Genomic DNA, 27,180 nt, shown 5'->3' with positions numbered 1-27,180 from the left:
ATGGCATTAGAAATTCATTTATTTTAGTTATCTTGAAATGTTTAACGATCTGTATTATCTTATTTTCTTTATGTTTCTATTTAATACAATAGTGATACACCACATTTAAGTGGTATGAAAAATGCCAAGGTAAAGATAAACATAATTTTGTAAACTTCTATTTGGTTCTGAAATATACACAGTCTGAATAATATTTAATACTTTTTAAACTTTTAATGTTTTTGATTGATTTTTAAGTAGTGGAACACATTAAAGGGACTATTTAAAGGAGCATTTCTTGTTTACTCTATCAGCTAAAAGCAGCCTTTGTAGAGTTCGAAAGCTAGAGCATGAAAATCAATTTGAAATTTCAAAACTATACATTCATAATTGTTTTGTAGATATATACTCTTTAAAAAAATTGGTTACATATTTGTAAATTATATTGATACATAAAGTAGACAATGACTTGATATTCTGAAAGATTCTGATGCTATTTTGATAGCATCTATGCTTTACAATTACAGATTTAACTTACAACTTCCCTAAACAAGTAATTTCTCTGCAACGACTATGGTGCTTTAAATATATTTTATTCAGCTGTCTTTGACAATAACCTAAAAATATAATTTAAGCACTGAGTCATGAATTGTTATATTTCATTATCTAGGATTTCCACCTAAATACTTAACAGTTATTGCTAAACAATGATTTGGTATTTTGTGTGCCTAAAATTTTCATGGTCTCTAATTCCGAAAAAAAAAACCTCAAATTAAAATATATACATGAGATAATTAGGTCATATTTGAAATTCCAATAATTTGCTTTAATCAAATGAAAATGTAACAGGTATTTATTGTAGGCAGAAATGGTTATGGGAGTCAAAATAGCTTTCTTATTGTTATAATACAATTTCAGACTATCCATGTCTCATATAAATTCTTAAATTTGAATTTGCAGTACGAACATTTGCATCAGTTTTGAACATCTAAAAGTAGTTTTCACCCTTAATCTACAACATTCTTTAAAAAATCATAGTCCCCAATACAAATACCTTTGATAAAGGTAGTTCATTTTATTTTTCACACAACATATTTTAACAGCATATACTGAGATTATTTTAACTGAGTACTTGATATATTTTTGCTGTTTTTTCACAGTGACAGAGAAATTGCATATGCATTACTGAATTTATAAAGCAATTCACCTTTGATTATCATGAAAAGAATTAGCTACCCACATGTGACTGTGTGAAATTTTTACTGATGTCCTTATTTTATCAGTAGATGAAATGAAATTAAGACATTGGAATGTTTGAGAAATAATATGCTTAAAATTTTAGCAAAGTATAATAAGAAAAAAGTTATTTTAGTATTTTGGAAAAGGGAATTAGTTTAAAAGAAAATATTTTTCAGTTCAAACTTGAATAAGTGCTTAATGATACATTTTATATAAATTATTCGTCATAAAAACTTCCTAAAAAATGTTTAAAATAGCTGCTTCAATTTCCATAGTTCTGTCAGCAAAACAAAAACGAAACAGAATATCATCTAAATATTGGTGAATTCTATTATACTAGTGTTTTCTTGAGTCCCAGAATTCATGCCTTCTATTTTGCTCTTACAGCTTTGCATCTGTTTTAAAATACTATATCCCAAGTCCTTTTACTGAATTAAGAATGTGAATAAGAGCAGTTATAAGTCATACAAAAAAGATAAATCAATAGTCCTTCGTTATTATCATTTTCATTGTGGTAGAATTAAAGATTCCATACAAACTTACCTTCCCGTAGTTTTACGGCAAGATATTTGATTGTTTTAATTACTATTTGAAACTTTGTGTGGCCTTTTGTTAGTGATTTTCTTTCTTTTTTCTTTTTTTGTGCTAAGCCAATGCCTTGCTTCATATTGTAACCTTGGTTGATTAAATCAGAAATTCCTGATTTAAAGAAGTAAGTTTATAGATATACTTTGACTGTTACTTGGCATGATATGCATAGAATGCATTTATCATTTTAGAAAACAATACAAATATATTTGTGCTGTGTCATGAACCAAAGTATAGAGTAAGATGCAGGATTATTGAAAGCAGATATATCAGAAAAACAGTAACTATTTTAATATCAATGCATACCTTGAAAAAATATTCATAACCTTCCACTTTTTAGTGTTGGCAGATGCACGGGTAGTAATTATTAGCTAAGTTTCCAGGTTCTGACCTTCTTAGGAAAGCTGCTATTTATCCCTAGATTGTAATAAGGATGGAAATAAGAGAACCATCCTATTAAACAAATCCCACTCACAGGACATTTTAAGGATCCTTGGCAGAAGTCTATTCTATGGTGTAACACGGCTCTGATATCAGATGTGCCAGTACCAACAAATGAAGCACTATGCCTGAGTGGAGAGAAACTAGAAAAGACAAAGAATACATTTATAGAGACTTTTTTTTCCTTCTGATTTTGAGCAATAGACTTTCCACGATTTTTTATAATCAAGACAATTACATAGTAATTTGGGTTAGAATGCATGCCCAGTTCCCCATCTCAAAACCCAATTTGTTACCACCTGTGGCTATTTCTATTAAAAAAAAGAAACATAATTACTATGAGTCTCAGCAGTCTTAGAGTAAATTTTTGCAATTACAATACCTCCCTTGGGCAGATGTGTGAAAATGGCAGATTAATTCCTGCCAGGATCTTTCTGTTCCTTGTGCATTTTTAGGTTTGGTGTTGCCTGCTTATTAGAGTGCTTGTTTTGCTCTGGTTAAAGGTCATGTCAGTGTTTCCATAGTAAATCTCTAGAAATAAAGATCCACAAAGCAGCCATTAAATTTTGCCTTAGGTGAAAAGTTGACATGTAATGTTTCAGGAAAGGAGTAGATAATATTTTCTATCACTCTCCTCGGTTGCCTGGTTAAGTTTGAAGTAAAAGGGAATAAGACCATTTGGCAACATTGAGAAAGCAGGACTTAGCCTAGGAGGTAATAAGAAAAGTGTGATAAAATAATATCGAATCCAGTAGATGCCATGGAAGTGATCCCAAAGCTACCTGATGCCTAGGGATGTTAAAGTGCAATAAAAAATATATTAATACTGGATGGATAACAGGAAATTTAACACCCAACTCATTTCCATTCATTTCTTCTTGTAGTTGTTGTGTGTACTCTTTTCTTGATAAAGATCTAATTGATCTACACACAATTAGATCTAATTGATCTATCAAACAATGAATGATATTAAGTCTGTAAAATGTTAAACCTCTGAATCAGGGTTTTAATTCTCTATGAGTAAGATTAAGTTATTTTTTTCTCAAAGCAGTCTAGATAGTAGAATACTTGAAACCAGGAGCCACATCCATCTTGATTGTCACTGTAGTTGAGATAATATAGCAGTTTCTGATATGTAGTACACACTTTTAAAAATACGTGGATTCAAATCTAGATGTGACTAGGGCTAAAGTCTAAGACATTAATACAAACATGCTAAAACATTGATCTGCTGGTAAATAATTTATTTGAATATGGCATATTTTGATACTTTTTAAATTTATAGTTACCACTTTTATAATTATTACTATAAAAATGTGTTTATAATTTTATTAATAATATTACAACTTCATGGAGAAAGGTGATCAAGTTTCACAATTATGAGCATCAAACTCTCACATTATTTGTTTATATTACATATAATTATATATAATTATATATGACATATATAATATATACACACAAACACACTTATATAAATGGTATATCAAGAGGAAATTGTTTTGTTTGTGGCACGTCTTTCTATCTTTTGTCCCACTTCTTGGTCTGGTTTATATGGTATTAGAGTGATGCACTTCTGATATTAGGTCTATTTTTTAAGACTTTAAGGATTACCCAACCCCAGGAAGTTATTAAGAAACTAATACGATCATTTAGTCTATATATTAATTAATTTTTAAGCTGGTTTTATTGGTGGAAATGCTCCATAAAATATAAATATTTATTTTCTGTATGATAATTTTATTGAAATTATATCTAAACCATAAACAGTTATTTGGGGATTACATTTAATTTTATTTTTTGATATATAATTTTACTATTTAATCACTTGGGCACAGATCATCTACCATGTGATAATCAGAAAATAAAATTATAGTTGAAAATTATTGATTGTATGTAATAAGCCAACTTACAAAATTTTTCTCAAAATTTCAGAATCTGTCATATGTATGTGGTAATGAAATTTATATGCAAATATTGAGTAAATGCAAGCTAAGCCTTCATATAAACAGTATGTTGTCCATTTCGGTATTGTTATTAAAAAGACATCTACAACGTTCAGAGCTGTTTAATCCATAATTATTAATTCAATGAATAAATCATGAAATAATTATAAAAGCTATAAATTGAAATGATTTACTAGTTTTTCATTTTTTTATTTGTGCAAATTTATGGGGTACATGTGAAGTTGTATTATTTAGTACTTGTAAGCTATACTGTTAGTTAACTCTTTGTCTGAATTTTACATTTTAAAATTCATGTCAGACCATAGGAGGTTTTATAGAATAAAGATCTTAGGCAGAATGAGTTTTCAAACATATTAAAAATTCAATTATCTCTATTAGTCAGAGTAGCTGAAATAAAAAGTGAAGGAAAAATAGAAGGAAGCATAGAAATGTAATTTTAAAATGTTTAGAATTCATTTTCAACCTTCGTAGATGATAGAATTTTTCCGAAAGATTAAACTAACAGTATTAAATATCATATAAGATTATCCCACAAATAAGAAGTTCTCAAAGCAGAATTTATATCCACATTTGTCTAATCATTATATTAAGAGTTCAAGTCCATCTGTTAGTTCTCCCTGAAATATTTGGCATTTTTGAAAATAAGGCACATCAGCAACCAGTGCTACTCAATCCTGATGGACGGGGATATCAAAATAAGTCTTGGTTACATGTTACTACAAGAAACCCTGTGTGTCAGGAACAGGTTTTCTCTTAGACACTATCAACCAGAAACTGGGCCTGTAATATTCCATAATCTATTTGCGTTTTACTGTTTCTGTGAATTTTTCGTAAACTATCATACGTTCATACATACTTTCTTTTAAAATATGCAGCTTGGACATCTACGGGCAATGCGACTTCCAAATAACGTTGGTAAAAATCTGAACGTTTCATAAATACACCAGTTGGCAAGCAGTTTTTAGTCTTCATATCAAACCTTATAATCTAAAAACACATGTCATGTGTTTAAAAGACTTTGAAAAGTCTTTTAACATTTTAAAAAGTATTGTCCAAAATACATGCTTTTGAGAGAAAGAAAAGGAAATAAAGTATTATTTATGTCTTATGCTGACCTGTTCTAATTCTATTATTTTTATCCTTGCCTCTGGTCTCTTTTCTGTGACATCCCAGAAGAAAATATGCTTATCACTGGGATACTTTAATACCTGTATATTTATATCTAGTGTACTTTTTTAAAAAAATTCAAATAAATATGTTGATAAAGCATGGTGGTATTTATCACCAGATTAATATTTAACCACATGTACACTTGGGCCTGGGCTCTGTATAGTTGACTTTACATAGTGCATATATACAGGGGTGGATTGGGTTGAGTAGTAGTATGTTTCTCATTTTAAAAATGCATTTAATAGACAAGAAACTTTTGTTTATTAGCTAAAATAAAAGGCTTCTTCAATTTCCTTTAATTTAGACTCGAGTATATATTTTAAGATGTAAAATGTTGATTCTCTTTTATATAAAAGCAATAAAATAAACTTCTCTGCATGATTTCCTCTTGTGGTTCTTCGGGCAAGAGTGTGCTCTAATAAGATGTAGTTGAGATAAAATTCTCCATCTGCTACTCCTGGAGAATAGAATGTTATTTTTTTTTAACCTCTTGGTAAACCTTCTTTCTATACTTATGACTATGCAAGTCAGCTTAAACTAATGTATCAGTTCATTACATAAGGAAAGAAACTTTATAGTTAAATTTAGTCAACACATTTCTTAAAATTATTTTTATTTGAAATTTTCCATTGAGTCTCCATGAACTTAAACTTGACATTTATGTTAAATACCCATTATTTAACTAGAGAAATCAAATCGCCAAGGAGACATCTGTTATTTAATGATATTATGGTTTGGATTTTTTTTGGTTAAAAGTGTGGGATGGTGATAGATAGGCTCTAGGAGTGATGGAAGGAAAGGGGCTGTGATTCAATATCCCCAGGTAATATAAATAATTGGAAAGTGGAGATACCTTTTCAGTTGGTCAATTGTAATAAACCTATTATCTTGTTACAGCATTAAGGTAGAATCAACATGTTGGAAAACAGATAAAAGGTGCATGAAAGCATTTAAAATTCAATCATTAGGTTTCATTGCACCCATCTGCTCCCAGGAAATATAATTGGAAATTTTATTCATTGACCTTTAACTGCCGTTTTGGACAACAGTCTCAAAGTCTGTATTTTCAAGTTGGACATTTGAAGTTAATTAGACAAGAGTCATACTCAGTGCATTTTTAAAGCCCATTTATTTGTTGGAACAAAATTTGAAAAAATAAAGGCGGGCTTAATGGGCAAGTGTATATTTGACAAAGAGTCAACATAGTGATTTAATCTTGGATCTGGTTAAAAGCAACTAATGTTCAACTTCATTAACATTTCTGTTAACTAGAGGGACTGTTCAAGTTTTTATTGTTATTTGATATGCAAATTCCTACCTCTCATTAATTATTTTTGGGATCCATATTACCTTAGACTTATACTCACAACATTCAATTACACTAAAATCACATACCATGATACAAGGAAAAAAAAAATCAATGAAACTATTTGGTATTTCAGGTGGTTATCTCAAATTTTAAAATGTTGGGTACTCCCAATTCATTTTGACAATGTAAGTATAATACCAAATAATCTTTCTAGAATATTTTTATGTCTCTACTCAGAAGGATGATGTATGATAAAACTGTGTGTCTAATATAGGAAGTACATTATGTAAATTGATCAAGATTTCTTGCCAGCATTTGTGTATTGCTCTGCTTACTGAAGTTCATGTACCTTGGAAAAGAGTCATGATTAAACAGGTGTTTCTTCATCCTATGAGATCAAATTTCTGAAATATTTATATAGTGATGAGCCAGATGTACACAGCTTAACCTTGTAATCCCATTTCACAGCTTTCCCAAATACTTGGAAACTTGTTAAGTATGAAGCTGATTATTTTGGCAGCATATCTCCATTAATAAGATTCAGATATTACGTATTTATAAGCCAGTGCTGTTAATATAATCTAGTATATTAAATCAACAAGGAAAAGGAAAAAAGATAATCCATCCAAGGGCAAACTGACAGGGAAGCTTTTCCTAAAGCTTTTTAATTTGTTTTTTATTGATTCCATAATATCAGAAAACACAAAGCACATGTGAATAATGTGCATGTTTTGGATACCAGGCTACAGCCATCTTGGTGTGAAGTAGTTAGTGCTCAGATCCCTCGTACTTCTGTCATTACCTTGATATAAGCCATATAAGACCATGCATCTCTCCTCTTTACAAATATCCCTTACCAGCATCATCTCAATGGCAAAGCTTATTGTCATTTGACATAAAATTATTTTAAATGCACTCATCTGTTTTTTAAATGAACAGAAGCAATACAGAATAATGTAATAATATGTCATGATTTTCATTATGCTTATTTATTGGTTCTGCAATAATAGAAGGAGAGCATATTGTTAGGCTTTGAGCTTGAGCTATTTGTGCCCTGTGCTACTGGATGTACCATTTTATATTTGTGATATTTTGTCCTTCCAAGAAAAGGGGTATCAAGATCCTTAAATCAAATTAGACTAGGGGAAGGGTTTCACACTTTGTCTTTTTTATATTAAGTATATAGCTTGTAGAAATTACCTGACTCTACTTGAATAAACTTACACACCTTCAGAGAGAGGAATACTCTGTTTTCCAAGCTGTATGTCACAATCTGATTTACGTGATTTGAAAAGAAGGAAGGGGAAAGCAGGCTATCAGGAAAGAGAACAACTCTTTCGCTTTTTTTATCTGTTGGAGAAAATTACGTACTTTGTTGTTTATATTTATACAAATGTGTCTAACACACCAATAAGAAGGTGACATAACTTTTTTAGTTATGTTACAAAACAAAACAAAACATAGAATTAAGTAACTTGTAAAAAAAAAAAAAGAGTTCTTTAAGCCCAGATGATATGTAAACATTTGAGATTTCTGGACCCTTGATTGTGTGTGTGTGTGTGTGTGTGTGTGTGTGTGTGTGTGTGTGTGCAATGACTGATATTCCAGAAATGGAGCTACTCCACTGAGACAATGTGCCTGTAGGCCTGTGTAGTTGAGATTTAGGCACTGCTGGTCTAGTGCCTTTTGGATTTCAACTAGTCTATCATTGAACTGGAATCTGTAGTGACCCTCCAGGGATGAATTGCTTACATTTGACTGCAAGGCCAGTTCCTCCTCTCCTGTTTGATTTTTAGCAAGTCAATAGTTTCCCTACAAAAAGACTCCTGAGAAAAACAACAACTATTACAAACTCCTGATGTTCAGATATCCATGTTTTTATACTAAAATAATTTCAAATTGTTTTCAAAAATGTTATGTGTCTTTGAGTTTAATTTTCACTCTTCTCAAAATTATGACTATATTTTTCCCAATTTTAAGAAAAATTCTTATTTATTGCAAACATTATACTAAAATAAATATCTAAAATGGTGTCTAGTGTATTGTAACAAGTCATTACATAATTGTGGACTGAAAATAGAGAAGTTGAATTTTAGAGTTAAATTGCCTATAATTTACTACTTAGAACTATTGTTAATTTTTTGCTGAGTTAATCTCCAATTCTTCCTTTCCAATTCTAAAATTCAAAAGACTCAGGCCTGAACTGATTTAACATACTTATAGTCTTTATTTATTCTATCTAGTGTGAATATCAACATTTTTCACTGCAGAGGTATCAGTATGTTTAATATTGAGGTGTTCCACTAGTCACTACTGGAATGGATAATACATGACATATACATCAAAATATCATTCTAAAATATGAAAGAGGATGGGCCTTTTGAATGAAATGAAAAAAAGGATTGTGAACCTGTATCTCTTTCTACTTCTTCATGCCTGTGCACATGCACACAAACAGATAACTATATATTTTATAAAAAGTTGTATATACTAAACACAGCATCGTAAACTACATTTTCCTTAAAATTATGTAATATTTGAAGAAAAATTATATGCTATTTCATTTTTTCATGTCGATAATGTAGTTTCACATTATCTTACTAATGGAATTCTAGGCCAGTCAATGGATATATTAAAATTCAGTTACTCTCTGATAGATAGGTTGTTTACTTGAGAATTTTTTTCTTCAAGACCGAATCTCACTTTGTAACCCTGGCAGGAGTGCAGTGGCACAATTTCGGCTCATTGCAATCCTTTCACGTCAGCCTCCCAAGTAGCTGTGACTACAGGCATGTGCCACCAGGCTTGCCTAACTTTTGTATTTTTTTTAGAGCTGGGGTCCTGCCAGATTGCCCAGGCTGGTCTCAAACTCCAGGGCTCAAGTGAACCAACCGCCTCAGTCTCTCAAAGTTCTGGGATTACAGATGTGAGCCACAATGCCTGGGATTCTATTTTTAATATTCCTGACTTAAAAAAATATATATTAGCTATGCGGTCCAGGGGAAGTTGCTTAATCTTTTTAAATTTTGTTTATTTTGCTTCTACTTTCTTATAAGGCATAATATTTACTATCTATAGGGCCATTGCAAGAATTAAAGATAAAATGTAATTATTTGTATAAAGAATATGATAAATACTAAATACATATTAACATATATTATTATTGTTGTTGAAAGCAAATTACATAAAACATTCTGATGCAGTTAAACTTTAGGGTACTGATATGCAGACATGTTATCTATAAAAACAATATTTCACTTGGCCTAAATATAAGCAGTTGCATAAAAATAGAGTTTTTTTCAAGAACACTTATGATTATAAAAAGGTAATTTTCCTGAAATACTAATTAATTTTATTACAAATTTCATTTTGCACCCTCTTAACCAGGCTTGGTCACTTTTGGTTAATTTTTGTTAGATGATTTTTAAAGTGACAAACTTTTGGTAGAGGATTTTCCAAAATCTGTTTCTAGATATTTTAAACTTCTTAAAATAACAAAGTAAACTCTAAAGTAGAAAAACATTAAATCTTCTGTATAAATTGTGATTTATTTTTTGTGGAGGGAGGCCTCGTAGGAAGGAAAGCTCATACCAGGGAGAAAATGAAGAGAAGTTTCTGCAAAAGAACTGTTGTACGATAGTGAATATTAGAAATTTGGATGCGTACAATTGCTTCTGATTCCATTTATACTTCTTTTCTTACAAGAAAATTGAAATACAGAGATTTCATTCATGTATTTACAGCCAGCTAGGAATACAGAACTAATGTCATCTGATTCAAAGCTTAGGGTTCTTGCTCTTACACCACTTGGGATCTCATGACTGGCATGCATTTATCATATTGAGGTATCTACAGAGTTTGAGAAACTTATGTAGTATAAATAACTGTTGCTATACAGTACTGCAACTTGGTTCCTAGATTGCAGGTCACTTTGGAGGAGAATTCTTTAAGGCTTCTACATACTAAACATTAAAAATTATACTGTGACCTATGTATAACACATTGCCACAAGGTCTTTCAAATAGGTACCTGGCAGTAGTTTCAAGAGGTTCTCTAGCTTTGTCCTGTGTAGTAAAAGTATTCACAAATTTTGGATACTATAGAGCAGCCCAGGATTCTCATAGATTTAATCTCAGATTTAATGTTAAATGTATTTAATTTTATTAAATTTATTTAGTTAAATCAATTCTCAGATGTAATCATAGAACTGATTCTGATTATTATTTTATTCTAGTCAAAATACTCCAGTAGATCTCATTGCTTTTATTTGTGTTTAATCTCATTCAGACCTGAATAGTTAGGAAGAAAGCCATTCCAGGGGGTATGACCTCGTATTAGAAACTGTGGGGAGTGTAAATTAGAATGAGAATAGTAAGTCTGTAAAATAGATGTGACAATGATAAATAGAATAGAATAGAAAGCACAATACACACAAAAGCTAGATGAATCATATAGTACTTGAAAGAGTACAAAATCTGAGTCAAAAGTAACTTGTTCATATTACTTACTCATATTGAAACCTCTACTGGCCTTTCATAAATGCCACAGGACTTAGTTTCCCCATCCACAAAAGAGAAATTAATTATAATGGTCCTATAGAGGTGAGGTTAAAAGGAAAGAGATTTGAAGGTGTTGTAATATAGTGGTGAGATCATCCTATAAAATAGGTGAAGAAGTATACGATACAAAGGAATAAGTTCTGGGTATGAGGGTGAGTTATTTGAAGTAACCAAGAGCTGAAGAGCAATGTTGCTGGAAAGAACCAGTATTTACTCTTATCCTAAGCACACTCTAGAAGAATTTATAATGTGCTTCAGGAAGCTTCATGGGTTGAAGTGCATTTTGTTTTCAGGTGTTCCCGTGGTGGTACTGTTTCCGCAGTTTTAAGTAGTTTGGAATTGAATATAAACATGCCGCAAATCACCTAACACTGAAATCCACTTAAAAGAAATATGGACAGTTTTTCAAGCAGGTACTTTCCACATGTACATCCTGTAAGGGAGGTCTGAGTCCTATAGAGAAAGAAAACGATTTGTGTTTTTTCTAAACTATGACCTAATTAAGCATAGTGCAGACATAAAAATTCATCTTTAATATTTTATCTACAGGAATGTGCAGAGTAAAAATTTTAATTATATGGTTAAGAACCTAGACCTAGATTTTCTTTCTTTTTTTTTTTTTTTTTTTTTTTTTTGAGGCGGAGTCTCGCTCTGTCGCCTAGGCTGGAGTGCAGTGGCTGGATCTCGGCTTACTGCAAACTCCGCCTCCCGGGTTCACGCCATTCTCCTGCCTCAGCCTCCTGAGTAGCTAGGACTACAGGCGCCCGCCACCTCGTCAGGCTAGTTTTTTTGTATTTTTTACTAGAGACGGGGTTTCACTGTGTTAGCCAGGATGGTCTCGATCTCCTGACCTCATGATCCGCCCGTCTCAGCCTCCCAAAGTGCTGGGATTACAGACTTGAGCCACCGCGCCCGGCCTAGATTTTCTAAGTAAGGAATAAACAACTTTTTCTGTTAAGGGCCAGATAGTAAATATTTTAAAGTTTGTGGTTCATGAAAGTCTCTGTAACAAATACTTTACTCTGCCATTGAAGAAAGAAGGCAGCCATAGAAAACATGCAAATGAATGGGACATGGCTGAGTTCCCATAAAACTTTATTTTCAAAAACAGATGATGGGCCATGAGACAACCATTGTTGTAAAGCATGACTGTTATCAATATTTCTTAAGTTTTTTTTTTATTTATGTGTGTGTGCCTATAAAAATTGCACTATGTCGATTATAAAAAGATTCTAACAAAATCAAAATGATTGTTACTTTAAAACTAGATATAGAAGAATGCAGACATATTGTCTCATGAACTGATTGTCATTAAGTAAGATTGCTTGTTTCACTAGAGGAGAAAATTCTTGAAATTAAAATCTTTAAGCAAAGAACAAATTGGAGATGCTTGAATTCGATATTATGTGACAGTCTGATAAAGAGTACAGAGATTTCACTTCATTTTGTGCTAATGGTTAATTAAAAGTATGTTAACACTAGTAAAGACACTTTATTTTAACTTGAGGTATAAATGCCTGCCTAAAGTAGACTATTTCCATTGTGTCGTACATTTTAAATGTGGTATATGTTCTTAAATTTCAGAGAGAAAATGGTAAATATCGTAGAAATCTAATACTCATTAATTCGATTAATAATTATTTTTCTCTTCAAATTTGGGACTATCTTTTCCTATGTAATGGTCATGTCAGAGGTTGTCTTTCATTATGTTTTTGGATGCAGTTGATAAATTATCTTTGAAGCCTATGTAGAAGGTTGGTGATTTCAAAATTTACCCAAACTGTTTATTAATTATTATAAAATATATTGGTTGATTAGCTACTGGACTGACTTGTTGTTTATAGTTACAAAAAAGTAAATTTTTTTATGCCTATCAAGAGTTAAAAGAAAAACAATAGGCATTGTGTCAGTCCATTTCATCTTGAACTTCTTTTGTTTTATTTTGTTTTTTTCTATTAGGAGTTAAAATGCACCTACAAAGGTGATAGCTTGAAAGAATGATGCAAAACAAAGAGAAAGCTAAATTTGTTGATAATTTTTATTTCATTTGTCAAAGGTAACATTATCTAAATAATAATTGATTTATCTTCTAATTGATGATTTAATATTTTGAGGTGTGAGAAAGGTGAATTTTGTTTACCAAACTTATTGTATTCATAAAGTTTCCTATTTTAGTGTATTGTGAAAAAATAAATTGATGGAAATATGTAACAGACTTGTTGTCTGTTATATGTTTGGATCAACTTTTAAATTAGTTATTTTTTTTTTTTTTTGTCTGGGAATTTTACATAATGATTGGATAAGTGTAACATATTAAATTTCTTTTGCATTTAAAAAGGTAGGTATTTTTAGGTGCCTAGTTTGACAATTTATATGAATATAATGATGGTAAGTAGTCGTATGATTAAACCTACTGCATGCATTAGAATATTTGATAATAAATGGCCATGATTGCCTTTTAATGTTATCGATCAAAGAAAAATATAGTTATCAGAGTTATATATAAAGTTCAGCACATTAAAACAATAACATGAAGGTATAGAAATGTAGAAGCACAGATTCTTTCAAAGAACCATCTTGGTATTAAGGGTGATAGCAGTTCTAGTTTTACTTATTATGTAACAGTAATAGTAAAAAAAATATTTTCAAGGAAAGTTACATTAATTTCTCATCAATTTATTTCCAAAACTATTGGAATGGTTCATTATTTTTCTCCATTATCTCAGAGAGGCAGTACCGCAACCGACTGGTGCTGGCAGGCTCTGGCAAGTGTCGTTGTTCTATAATAAATTGGGTATATGATGGACAAATCTATGAAGGTCACTTAGCTGCAGTTTCTTTGTTTGAAAAAAGAATGCAAACAATGCCACCACTTTATCTCCTAAGGCAATTGAGAAGAATGAATAATAAACATCACTACAGTAATACTGTTTTCTAGATCCTAATACAAGACACTGTACTCCAAATCTCCCAGTGCAGAATTTAACTAGTGACATTATAAACATGCATTTAGACTCAGTGCATTATCATTTCCAAGCATGCTCATAGTAGTTAAATAAATTAGACTAAAAACCAGCTTGATCATAAAAATTTAATTTGTAAAAATTTATTTTTGCTTGTTAGCAAGTTTCTTAAATTTAATTACATCTAACTTTAAGAAAATTTATCTACCAAAAGACTCAGAATTCTTAGCGATAATAAGTAATATCACCAATTTATCTTCCTTTCTTTATTCTCTTCCTTTGTCTTTATATGCCGAGAATATTGGAAGAAGCTATTTCAGAAATGTAATGACTTTTCACTGGCCACATATAACTTTTGAATTCTTAGTCCTGGAGACCCAATTGCAGATAATCCAGTTTTAGATATTTCTTTCAGTGGGAAAAATCTTCAGTATTCTTAATAGAGATGGAAAAAGAGCACGGGAGGAAGAAAGCAGAGGAATGTCTCCAGAGATAAGTCTGGCTGAGAGATAGCAAAAAACAGAAAAGAAAAGAACTTCAAATTTACTCCTACACTGCGACTGGAATAAAAAGGGAAGACTAAGTTTTGAATAGGGCTGAGATGAAGAGCCTGACAACACTGAAGAGAATGGGTGATTTGAGGATGTTGGAGTTAGCAGTCTTAAGTATGCTTTAATTTCTGCCCTTATGGCACATCCAGCATTTAGTGGCATCTCAATCGGCCCTGTGATTCACAATGCAGCAAATATATAAAGGGAATGTATGGCAGTCTCTATTTTATGTGCTTTCATAGATAACAAATAGGGCTCATCTTACTTTTGATAATCTCAGTTTTCTTTGTTCTTGTCAAAGATAACTTTTTTCAAGACTCATAAATTACATAATTAAATGCTGGCACATCAGTTATTATTAAAGTTATCAATGTCATTTCAAAGAGTTAGCATTTGCAAGAGATCTTAATATATACCCAGATTACTTTAAGAAAAAAGTCTAAGTCATCCTCATTGAGCAGCAGACTTAAAATTCTTGCTTATAGGATGTGACTGTTCCTGTCCTCTCATTTTTAATTTAAAGGAATGCTGGTTTTTGCTCAATATTGTAAGAATACCCTATGTTTTTATTATGCCTTTAGTAGCAAAACACAAATGTCAACCACACTATACTTGTATAAAATGTATTATTTTGAAAACCACTGATAAATACAGTTATTGCCATACTTCATGCACTTTAAAAATTCCACAGCCATAGGTGCTGTCAGATAACTTTATAAGTGGTGGCTTAAAATGCTGTTGCCTACTTCAGCAATGTAGAAAGAACCACACCATATATTCTGTGGAAGGCAAAGCTATCAGAAGCAATGTCGGTATGAAAAGGCTTACAGTGAATTATTCACCTCTTAACACTCCCTTGTGTTCAGTCTACTGCAAACAGAACGCTTGTTATCAATGTGAAAAGCAGTGGCTTTGAATTAAGGCAAAAACTTGTTTTGTTTGGTTGTCAATGCAATGGTATCAAAGTAGACAAACAAACTCTGTCCCTAATTCAAAGGGATTTTTCAAAATTTTATGTCTCTGTATCCCTGGATTAGGAAAACACTGAAAATATAAATTTTATTGAATTTATAATTATACAATTTAACACCATATCTAGAACCATTTATTTTTAGACAAAATGTTGTTCTGTTCACTACACATCCAATCCCAAATTAGATGTTAAGAGATGAGTTGCTCTCTTAATGACTTCAAAAAGTCAAAGACCCACTTACATTTACTCTAGATTAATACACCTAGAATTTAAAATGTCTTCATGTTTATATTTCATACAGTGGAAGATCACTTTGTTTTTTTGTCTTTATAATATATTTAAAATGTATAAAAATAATGTTAACACAAACATATAAAGCTTATACAGATAATGCAAAAAAATATTTAAGTATTGTCTATTTAGATTATTGAGGCAAATGTTTCTATAACTTGCTGAACAAATGCTACATCTTTTCTTCCTTAGTCTCTATCTGCTGCCAGTCCCATCCAGTGTATTTTTACTTTAAAATACTACAGCTTTTATTTTTAGACGTTTCGTATGAATCTTTTTTATATCTTCTATTTCTCTCTTCAGGATCAAAATTAATGTGAGGCAAGGGAGGTAGTTAAGGCACAAGATTTAAGGAGACACTCTCCATGTCCTGCTTTTATATTCCTGAACATATTTTTAATATTTCTGATAGATTTTTAAGGTACTATTAGTTAATCCCATCATCTCTCATCCCTGGGTCTGTTTTTATTGATTTTTTCTCCCAGGTCTAGGTTATATTTTCCTGGTTAATTGCATGCCCTGTAATTCCTGATTGAGTATCAGATATTGTGAATTTTACATTGTTGATGCTCGATTTGGTACTGCCTATGTTCTGAGCTAAATGTACATCTGTGAAATGAATACATCCACTGGGCTGAGTAGTAGACTCTGACTTAAAGGTCTCTAGTTTGGTAAAGAAATAGGGAAACCGAAGAGGACTTCAAGAATGTTAGCAGGGTTTTTTTGTTTGTTTGTTTTGTTTTGTTTTGAGACGGATTCTTGCTCTGTCACCAGGCTGGAGTGCAATGGTGCAATCTCTGCTCACCTCAGCCTCCGCCTCCTGGGTGCAAGTGATTCTCCTGCCTCAGCCTCCATCTCTGCTGAAAGTACAAAAGAATGCTAGCAGTTTATAATCCATTGTCTCCTATTTCCCCGCACCAATCATTCTGGAAGTGTCGGAGTTCTATGGTGTGTCAGAATTGTTCTCTTCACAGGAAATTTCCTGAATATCTCATGACTCTATCTATAATGGGTGTATACACACACATGCACCACACACCTATATATGATTATTAGAGTATGTAAATTAATCTCAGATTGAATTCTAGCAGCATTTACTTAAATGGTATATTTGATGGTGAAAAACTGACCGTAGAATAGTTCCCTCCTGCTCACATTATTCTTCTCTTCCTTTTGCAGGGATACATTTGAAGACTAGTATTCTGATATTTTTCTTAGAAATTCACTAGAAATTAGACTCAAAATGATGAGGTCTTTATTTTTCTCATCCCACAGGTGTCTAACTTTATAGAAATCCAAGCATTGTATTAAAATTTACCATATACTCATCCAGTTACCACTATTTCATATCATTATAGTGCTGCACAATTTAAAAACTAAAAACTTATAATGAGAATTGTATTATAAACTTGAAATTTGCATGAATTGTCTCATATAAACTTAAAATCCTATATTTTGGATACTCTTATATTATCTTAATTTTGCTGCCAAAATTGTAAAATTATTTTGACAATATTTTGCATACATTTTGGTACATTTCAGAGGCTAATCATTTTGTATTACATGTCTTTTGAGTTTTTACAAAGTATGGTACTAACTTACTTCTAAAGGTAGAAACAGTTTTATGAGCCATTTTGAAAATTAAAAGAATTTACCAGTTTTGAAGACACAGCCCAGTCCTCCATGATCTAGCCATATTTCTTTTCTGTGTTCAAAAGAGAAGCTACTACTTTGCAACAAGTTCAGTTTGAAGTTTTTATATAAAGTATTTATTTTATGGCTGGGTAAATCAGAGACGCACACAAGAAAAAAAAATTCTTTGGAGGAAATCAAATTAGAAGGCTGGGTTCAGTGGCTTATGCCTGTAATCTTAGCACTTTGGAAGGCTGAGTCGGGTGGATCCTTTGAGCTGATGAGTCCGAGTTCGAGACCAGGGCAACTTGGCAAAATCCTGTCTCTACTAAAAAAAAAAAAAAAAAAAAAAAAAAAAAAAAAAAAACAAGCTGGCATGTTGGCGCACCCCTATAGTTCCAGTGACTTGTGTGGCTGAGGCAGGAAGATCGTTTGAACCTGGAAGGTCCAGGCTGCAGTGAGCCACGATTACGCCACTGCTCTCCAGCCTGATGACAAAGTGAGACCCTGTCTCAAAAAATAAAATTAAATAAAATTTGAGCTATGGATCTGTTGCTTGGATTTGCTGGTGTGATTAAGTAGATATTTATATCCAAATTCATTTGTATTCTGTCCAAATAAATATTAAATTTTTACATAGGTTTTACAAATTGACTCAGTATCATTTTAAAAGACAAGTTCAGAAGCACTCATTGTTGAGAATATTCAAAAAAAAACTTGTATTATAATTATTTTCTGAGACTGAAGAATCTTCAGTATATATGTGATGCAGAAAGCACATTAGATATATTTTGGTGTTACCGTTTGCTTTTAAAATTAGTTACAGTAATGTGAACTTTTTTTGAGGTGTATAGTTCTATGAATGTTCATACATGTGTAGTTTCATGAAACAAGCAAGATACTGAACAGTTCAATCACTTTAAAACCTTGCTTATACTCTCTCTCTCTATCATACCTTCCCTCACCTTTAACCCCTAGCAACCACGGATTTATTCTTTGGCATAATAGCTTTGTTTTTTCTTTAATGATTAGTCTTATAAATTGAATGATACAGTCGGCAATTTTTAAAGATTGACTTTTTTTCACTCAGCATAAAGGTTTTGAGATTCATTTGGGTTGTTCCAACAGTAGTCCATTTTTTCATTGCTAAATGGTACTTTATTATACATATGTATGAATATGTATGATGGTCTGTCTGTTCACCTTTTGAAAGATACCTAGGCTGATTCCAGTTTGGGGCAAACATACAGAATTTTGTGTGAACATAGTTTTCATTTTTTTTGGATATGTCCCTAGAAGTAGGATTGCTGGGTCATATGATAGATTTATGTTTGACATAAGAAATGGCCAGGTTGTTTTCCAGGGTAGCTGTACCACTTTGCATTTTCATCCAAATGTATGAGAATTCTAGTTGTTCCACATCTTCATCAGCATTAGTATTGTTAAGTTTTAAAATTTCATGTAATCTAATAAATATATAGTGTCATTTTATTATAATTGTGATTTTTTCATTTTCCTAATTGCAAATTATAATAAATAGCTCTTCATGTGCTTTTGTGCCATCAATATATTCCATATGATTTAGTGTTAAGCCTTTCAAGTGTTTTCTTTTTCTTAGTTAGTTTAGTTTTGACTATTCTTTATACAGTCTGCATACAACTTTACAGATGTTCTCTCAAGGATTGTAGCTTATTTTTAAATTCTCTTAACATTGTCTCTGCAAAACCAACATTTCTAATTTCATAAAGTCCAACTTTTTCTTCTGTGGGTCATGCTTTGATATTGTCTAACAACTGTGCAGTGCCCTGTCACAAAGATTTTCTGCTAAGTTTTCTACTAAGTATTTTTAGTTTTACTACTTGCATTTAGGTCTATGTTCCATGTTTGAAGGAGAGAAAGAGAGAGAAAGAAAAAAGAGAGAGAGAGAGAGTGTGTGTGTGTGTGTGTGTCTAATGTGTAAGGTATAGATCAAGGTTTATTTCTACTGAAATATATATTGAATTGTCTTTTCAGCTTTGTCAAAAATCAACTCTTCATATTTGTGTGGGTCTGCTTCTGGACAGTTTTCTGTTCCATTGTTGTGTGTATTCATTTGTTTGGCAATGCTGCAGTCTTCATTAGTGTGGCTTCGATAGTAAGTCTTTTTGTTGTTTTTGTTTTGGAGGTAGAGTCTCACTCTGTTGCTCCATCTGGAGTGCAGTGGCGAGATCTCAGTTCTTGCAATCTCTGCCTCCTGGATCCAAGCGATTCTCATGCCTCTGCCACCCAAGTAGCTGGGATTACAGTCATGTGCCTTGAAACCCAGCTAATTTTTGTATTTTTCTTTAGTAGACAAGGGGTTTTTCACCATGTTGACCAGGCTGGTCTCGAACTCCTGGCCTCAGGTGATCCACCCACCTTGACCTCTCAAAGTACTAGGATTACAGGCATGAGCCACCATGCTGGGCCCAACAGTAAGTCTTAAAAGGGAGTAGTGTAATTTCCTCAGAAATTGATTTATCTTTTAAAAAATTGCTTTGGCTGTTATAGTTCATCTCCTATTACATATTAATTGAAGAATCATCTTGTTTAAGTACACAGAAAATTTTGCTGAGAATTTGCATGAAATTATGTTACATGCATACATTATTTGGGGATCCAAATTGCCTTCCAATCCATAAACATATATCTCTCCATTTATTTAGGTCCTTTAAATTTATTTCGTTTTTTAATAATGTTCAGCATACAGATCCTATACATTTTAAAAAATATTTGTTAAATAATTAATTGATAGGAGCTATTATAAGTGTATTGCTTTTACTCCTCTCAGATGAACTTAAGGACATGCCATATCAAAATAACCTACTTCCACAAATAGAGAGCTTTCCTAGTTTCAACCAGCATGACTCAGTTTCACTACATACTTTCTTTTGACCTTTTTCAGACAAGTTTTTTAAAATTACAATAATTTCTTTCAGAATTTGGATCAGATAGCAAGTTGTGGAAGATTGCATATCCTTAGGAATAGTTTGTTACTGAATACTGCTGATAAAAATGTTGATTTCTAATATCATTTATAAATGTACCACAGTTTGCTGATTGCTAGTAAAGAAAAAAGACAAATAATCAAAGAATTCATATTCTGCAAACTTTATCCACCTTAAGTGTTTGCTTGCTTGCTCACTTGTTTATTTTCTTGTTTAATTTCTGCACAAAGGAAAGGAAAGAATATCTAAATTTTTATTATCTTTAACACACAAAAAAAAGAAAATAAAAAAATAAGAGGGTACATTCAGTATGTTAGTTCACATCGGTTTTGTTATGAGCAAATAATCACTTTTTTTAAGAAGACAACTTTTGTCTCATTTATTATTGATTTTTGTAGATTTTTAAATAGATCAACATAAAGTTTTTAAAATATCTACTTAAAAACATTTATGTAACTACCCACCAATTTTAGGTACATGTGATATTTTTAATGATAAACAAATTATCATGTTTATATGTTTATCATGTAAAAGTCACTGTGTTCAAGTTGAGTTTGAAGATAAAAAAATAGTGATTAGCTTGCATGAAAGATAAGGTCTTCAAGCATTGTAGATATTCATGTAATTACTTTACTTACTGAGCCCTAAATGTACAAATGTCTGACTTCAAATTCTACCCCCTTCCAAGACTTAAAATTTATGAATTATAAATGGAAAAGGTAAAACTCAATTTTTAGAGCATAGTGTTGTAAAATGTCTGAATGCTCTTATATGTCTAATTAAATGATGCTGTCATACACATGTCTTTTCTATATTTTTCATTTTTATATGTAATTACTGTTATTTGATATTCAGATTATTTTAAATGAATTTTCAGACACCCTTGGAGTCTAGATAATGAAGATGTAGTGAGTTAGTTATATGTTTGTTAAAGGCCAAATGGCTATTACATTATGATAATAATACATACACACACAATCTCTCATGTTTCTATCTACTTTAATCGTTGAGTTCAGACATTATTAGTAAACTCCTGATACTTTACTAGTGATTGAGTTGCAAACTTTTAAAACTGTACTTTGTGAAATTCCATAATTAGAAACCAACTTCTTTTTTCTACATTTTCTTTTCACTCCTCTCACCCTGCTTCCTCCTCCATGTATCTTCTCATTTCTCTCTCCCACTTTCTTTCTCTGTACTTTTCTCTTGCTGTTCCTCAGATTTCTGTTTGTTTATTTTTGTTTTTGAGATAGGTTGCCCAGGCTAGAGTGCAGTGATGCTGTCACGGCTCACTGTAGCCTCGACATCCTGGGCTCAAGTGATTCTCCATCTCAGCCTCCTGAACAGCTGGGACTACATGTGGGCACCACCACACCTGGCTAATTTTCTTATTATTTTTATCGAGATGGGGTCTCAATACGTTGACAGGACTGGTCTTGAACTCCTGAGCTCAAGTGATCCTCCTGCCTCCACCTCCCAAAGTACTGTGATTACTGGTGTGAGACACCCCACCTGGCCTTTCTTTGACTTTCCTTTCTATTTTCTTTTGTTCTCTCCCAAACACCCTTCTTTTCTCCCTTCCTCTTGTTTTTTTATCGTCATCAGACCAATATTTGGCAGCAGTACCATTGCCCAGAGTTCATCAAATACTCATGCATGAATACATGTGTGTGTACATATAATTTTAATAGCTCTTCATTCAATTGAAATATGATTTCATTTCTTAGTTTAAGTTTCTTATTTAATTAGAAATGTTTAGAACTTTAATAATATGCAAACATGTCTAGATATTGTTCCTATCAGGACAAGAGAAAATAAAGTTTCTCCAGACTATTTTCTTGTGTCTAAACAAATAAGGATCCACATGCTATGAGGCTCCACTTAATTAAAACCATTAAAATCACAAGACTACTTATAATAGTGCTTATAACTAGAGTTTCTGATTTCACATTACATTTTATTGTCTCTTTAGTAACCTGGATTTTGTTGTCTTGAAGTGTTCTAAAACACTAATATTTAGCTTTCAACTGACAGCAATAGTGGATTAGATACATGTGTTTGATCAATTCAAAGGACGAACTAGTTTTTATTAGGTTAAAATGTGAAGTGACTAATATAGTTTAAAAATTCTTCAAAATATTTTTGCAAACATTTTTGCCACTCGCGTTGACTACTGCTATTAACTTTGCTAGAAAAACAAGTTATCCTTAAAAACTGATATTTTGTCATTATGGAAACAAGAAGTAAGGTGCTTCACTGAATCTAGAAATTAATACAATACATTAATGGAAAGTGTCTGCTACCAACTGCTCGTAAAAGATGGTTAGGAGTGAGCAATGAATCCACCCTTTTTACTTCATCTTTGCATGTCCTTTGAGATGCCGGTGAGTGAAGTCTTCCAGTACTTCACTTCATCTTTGCATGTACTTTGATAAAGGTCATTTGGACAAACCAAACAAGGTTATATATTAAGAAATTTGAGGTGGGGGTTCTGTCCCCAAACTTGACAATGAAACTCACATAATACTTTAAACTATCGTTCTTTAATGATATCAATACTTTATACTACTTATCAACACTTTAAACTATCATTCTTAACATGTCTTTTTCTTTTTTCAGTAATCGCTCACAAAGCCAAATACTTTATACTATTATATGTGAAGAATTAAAAAAAAGAGTATCTTATTTTAAATTAGCCTTATTCATAAGGAAAGCACATATTGCACTACATTAAGTCTTACCTTGGGCCCTCTGCTTCATTATTTGTATGATCCCTGTGTCACTGATACTTGTATGCTGGATGATCTTGTAGGAACCCATAGCTGCTTCAGAGTATAATATGAGGTGATGCAGAAAACAGGAGAAGCTTTGTCACTGAGTCAGCTGCAAGAAGAAGTAATGTGTATGAATGTACAGTATAGGGAAATCTATGAAAGATCCAGTCTCTTTCTCCCAAAAGACTCTGTTCCATGATACAAGGAGAATTCAGTTCTTTTTGGCAGACCTCCATGTCAGTTTGGAAGCAGTAAAAACAACTGCAAAAGCAAGCCTGGTTTCTCAATGTCTTTACATTTTAAGTAACAATTTTTTCTCTCTTATTTTTGTTTTGTTTTGTTTTTGGTAACTAGGAAGTAAAAGAAATCCATTTTCACTGGATTATTTGATTTCCATAGTTGGGTTGTAGCTGAGAATGAATTATAGCTATGAGTTCAACCGTATGTGATATGCTTGTATCCATTACTGGCAAAATTTGAAGGAAAGGCCCTGCATCTCTTAATTGAGTGACTTTAAATGATATTACATCAAGAAAGGCATAGAATCCCAGCAGATGATGTAATTATGTTTAAAAATGAGTATTATTAAATAATTCACACTTTTAATATGGAGAAATTAGGTCATTTTCCCACTCCTCCCACAAATATTCTATCTTAATATCTAAGTAATGAAACAACACAGACAGTGTTATCCATCCTGGTAGTGAAAGAGAATGCCAGCTATGACAGGCTCATTGTTTACTTTAACAGGTAATTTGTGGACCGGAATCATTTAATTGTTCTGAGTACATAATTACATGTCAGCAATTTCCAATTTAATTAAAATATACAAATCTGAAGATTAAGGGAATTTTTGAATTATTAATCATTTTTCCACTAGGAAATCTTGTTGCTCTCCAGGAGATTTGTCCAGTGTACAACTATACGTATTTTTTTCCTTCTCTTTCACAGACAGACAATTTTCCCGCAGAGCCCAATTACATGGGCAGCAGGCAGCAGTTTGTTCAAAGGTAAGGCCTATTAAATAACTTTTCTCAGCTTCCCCATTTGCATTCGTGTCAAAATTGCTTTGCAAGAGACTACACTGCAGATTCAAACTAGTAGAGACAACACTTTCTCTTCTTTTTCTTTATATGTATTTCAGTAGCTCCACGTTTAAGGACCCAGAAAGAGCCAGCCTGAGAGACAGTGGGCACGGGGACAGTGATCAGGCTGACAGTGACCAAGACACTAACAAAGGCTCCTGCTGTGACATGTCTGTTAGGGAGGCACTCAAGATGAAAACTACTTCAACCAAAAGCCAACCACTTGAACAAGGTGAGTGAAGTCTTCCAATGCCTACAAAGTGTAAAGCTTAAGCAGTCATTATAAACCTGTTAGATCTAGAGTTGCAGTTTATCACAGTGGAATGGACCATTGATAATATAGCAAAGAAACAGCAAAACTTGAGGTTGCCCCAGACAAAAAGCAACCATTGAATAACACAGTCAAAAATGAAAAAGGAGGGCCCTGGGTATCATTCATTAATCCTAAAATAAGAACTTGACCAAAGTCACTTGATTGTTCTGATTTCATAGACATTTCCTACCCTTTCCTATTTGGAGTTATACTAACAGGGAAAATATGGCGTTTATTAGCTAGATATGTATATTTATGAATTTGCAGTATAAAAATTAGTAAATTCAACACTTTTTAGGTAAAATGAAATCACTGGAATTTTATAGCTCTTAGCAGTGTTTGTTGATTTGTTTTTTGTTTGGATTTTAGCTTCAAAATAGTTTTTCAAGAGTCATAGGTAAACCAGAGTTTTGCCTTTCTTTTAATTTATATCTAAGACTTCATGGATATGAAATGGATAATAAAACAATGTGTCTTAATAAACGCATATATTTTTGTAAAATTTTATCTCTAATTTATTGGTCTCATACCACTTTTTATTAATTTTAATGTTTTTGTTGTTTTAAATACAATGAAATGTTTGCTAATGATTCATCCAAAGTAAATTAAGCTACTCTTATGTGTAAGACTAAAAACTGTGAATAGGTTTTTTTATGTCCTACTGTGAAAATGAAAAGAACTATAGTATAAATCAGATTTTACAATTACAAGTGCACTAGACTAGTTGATATATTAATAGTCTTCATAATATTAGTAGTATTTAAATATATTTACACTTATTATTTCAGTTGTTTTGAATGAGAAACTACCTTTAAAATATGTGAACCTAACCTCTAAGTCATTTATTGATTAATTATTTATAGAAAGTAAATTTTTGCCTGTAGGGCAGCCTGTTCTATCATATATACTTCAACAGATACAGTGTTAAGTTTTCTAGTTATATTAAAATGTTTAATGCAAATATTAATATACCCATATATATAAGTAGATACATATATGTTTATATATGCTTATATATATATATTTAAAACAAAATATATATTCAGTTAAAATATATATTAATATTTTTGGACTAAATATAATTATGCTGAATTTATTTTAAGGTTGACCTCAGAAAAAGCTGTTTTCAAAGTAATAATTGCTAGACTGATTACTTTTTTCATGATCTTTTACCATAGCAACTTTCTGTGTTAATAGTGCAATATTGTTTTAAAAATATTTTTAATAAAAGCAATGTGAATCCTTATTTATTATTCCCATTTTCGGAAAATGTGTATGTTTACTCGATGTGACTTAAATGGTCATGATGGGTTATAGCTCTGTGGTTTTATAAAATATATGAATCTTTGAGATACATTTTCAATAATGGGTTGTTGAAACTTGATATGTAAATACACAGCATGAAATAGACCCATCTATGTGCAAGACACATAAAATGATTGATAGATAATTGATTGGCTACTTATGAAAATTCCTGAAGTAAGTAAATAGTTTATCGTATCTTTATGAGAAACTCTGTTAACTTTTTAAAAAATGAGCAAACCAACAAAAAAAGCAACAACAAAAAACTGCTGTTCACATTAACTCTTTAATTCCTTGCCAACCGCTACTTAGAAATGTATTTGATAGGAGTGAATTTTGTGTATATTCTCTCATTGAGAAAGGAAGTGGTCTTGTTTATTATGTATGAAAATGCAATTTATACTAAAAAGCCCTTTTTTCAATTTTGATATTGAAAATTGAAGTCTAAGGAAGGTGGCTATTATTCTTAAAAGAATGCCAAAGATGGCATAATTTTTTTTTTTTTTTTTTTTTTTTTTTTTTTTTTTTTTTTTTTTTTGAGACGGAGTCTCGCTCTGTCGCCTGGGCTGGAGTGCAGTGGCCGGATCTCAGCTCACTGGAAGCTCCGCCTCCCGGGTTTACGCCATTCTCCTGCCTCAGCCTCCCCAGTAGCTGGGACTACAGGCGCCCGCCACCTCGCCCGGCTCGCTTTTTTTTGTATTTTTTAGTAGAGACGGGGTTTCACTCTTAGCCAGGATGGTCTCGATCTCCTGACCTCGTGATCCGCCCGTCTCGGCCTCCCAAAGTGCTGGGATTACAGGCTTGAGCCACCGCGCCCGGCCCATAAATTTTAATTAATATTGCACAGGAAATAATTGCTAGTCTAAGAGTAAGAATGCCTATTAGAAATATCTCTTGTAAAGTAAGAAACTTCCATACATTCCTATTAATAAATACAGGAAAATTATTATGAATCTAGAAGATACACTTAAATAATCTATTTGAATTATGTGTAAAAGACTGGCTTCCACTTTAAAGCATGATATTTAAAGTTAGTTAAAGTAATATTTCACTGATTGATCCATTGATTTGATTTATT

The 27,180-nt window shown here is 32.0% G+C and overlaps 1 protein-coding gene across 2 annotated transcripts in view; it reads left to right on the top strand.

Moving 5' to 3' along the window:
- The window catches only part of PCDH17 (protocadherin 17), a 94,307-nt gene that overhangs the window by 10,003 nt on the left and 57,124 nt on the right, over positions 1 to 27,180 (top strand). Inside the window, exons 2-3 of one of the 2 annotated variants that reach the window (XM_030922406.1) lie at positions 24,354 to 24,412; positions 24,550 to 24,719. In XM_030922406.1, the coding sequence (XP_030778266.1) occupies positions 24,354 to 24,412; positions 24,550 to 24,719 (229 nt within the window). Of the gene's footprint in view, positions 1 to 24,353; positions 24,413 to 24,546; positions 24,720 to 27,180 lie in introns of both variants that reach the window. The other variant, XM_010375349.2, reaches the window with a different exon arrangement.

The sequence above is a fragment of the Rhinopithecus roxellana genome, chromosome 18 (genome assembly GCF_007565055.1).
Source record: "Rhinopithecus roxellana isolate Shanxi Qingling chromosome 18, ASM756505v1, whole genome shotgun sequence".
Taxonomy (NCBI): Eukaryota; Metazoa; Chordata; class Mammalia; order Primates; family Cercopithecidae; genus Rhinopithecus; species Rhinopithecus roxellana.
Note: the sequence above shows the minus strand (reverse complement) of the source record. Positions and strands in the feature narration are given on the sequence as shown.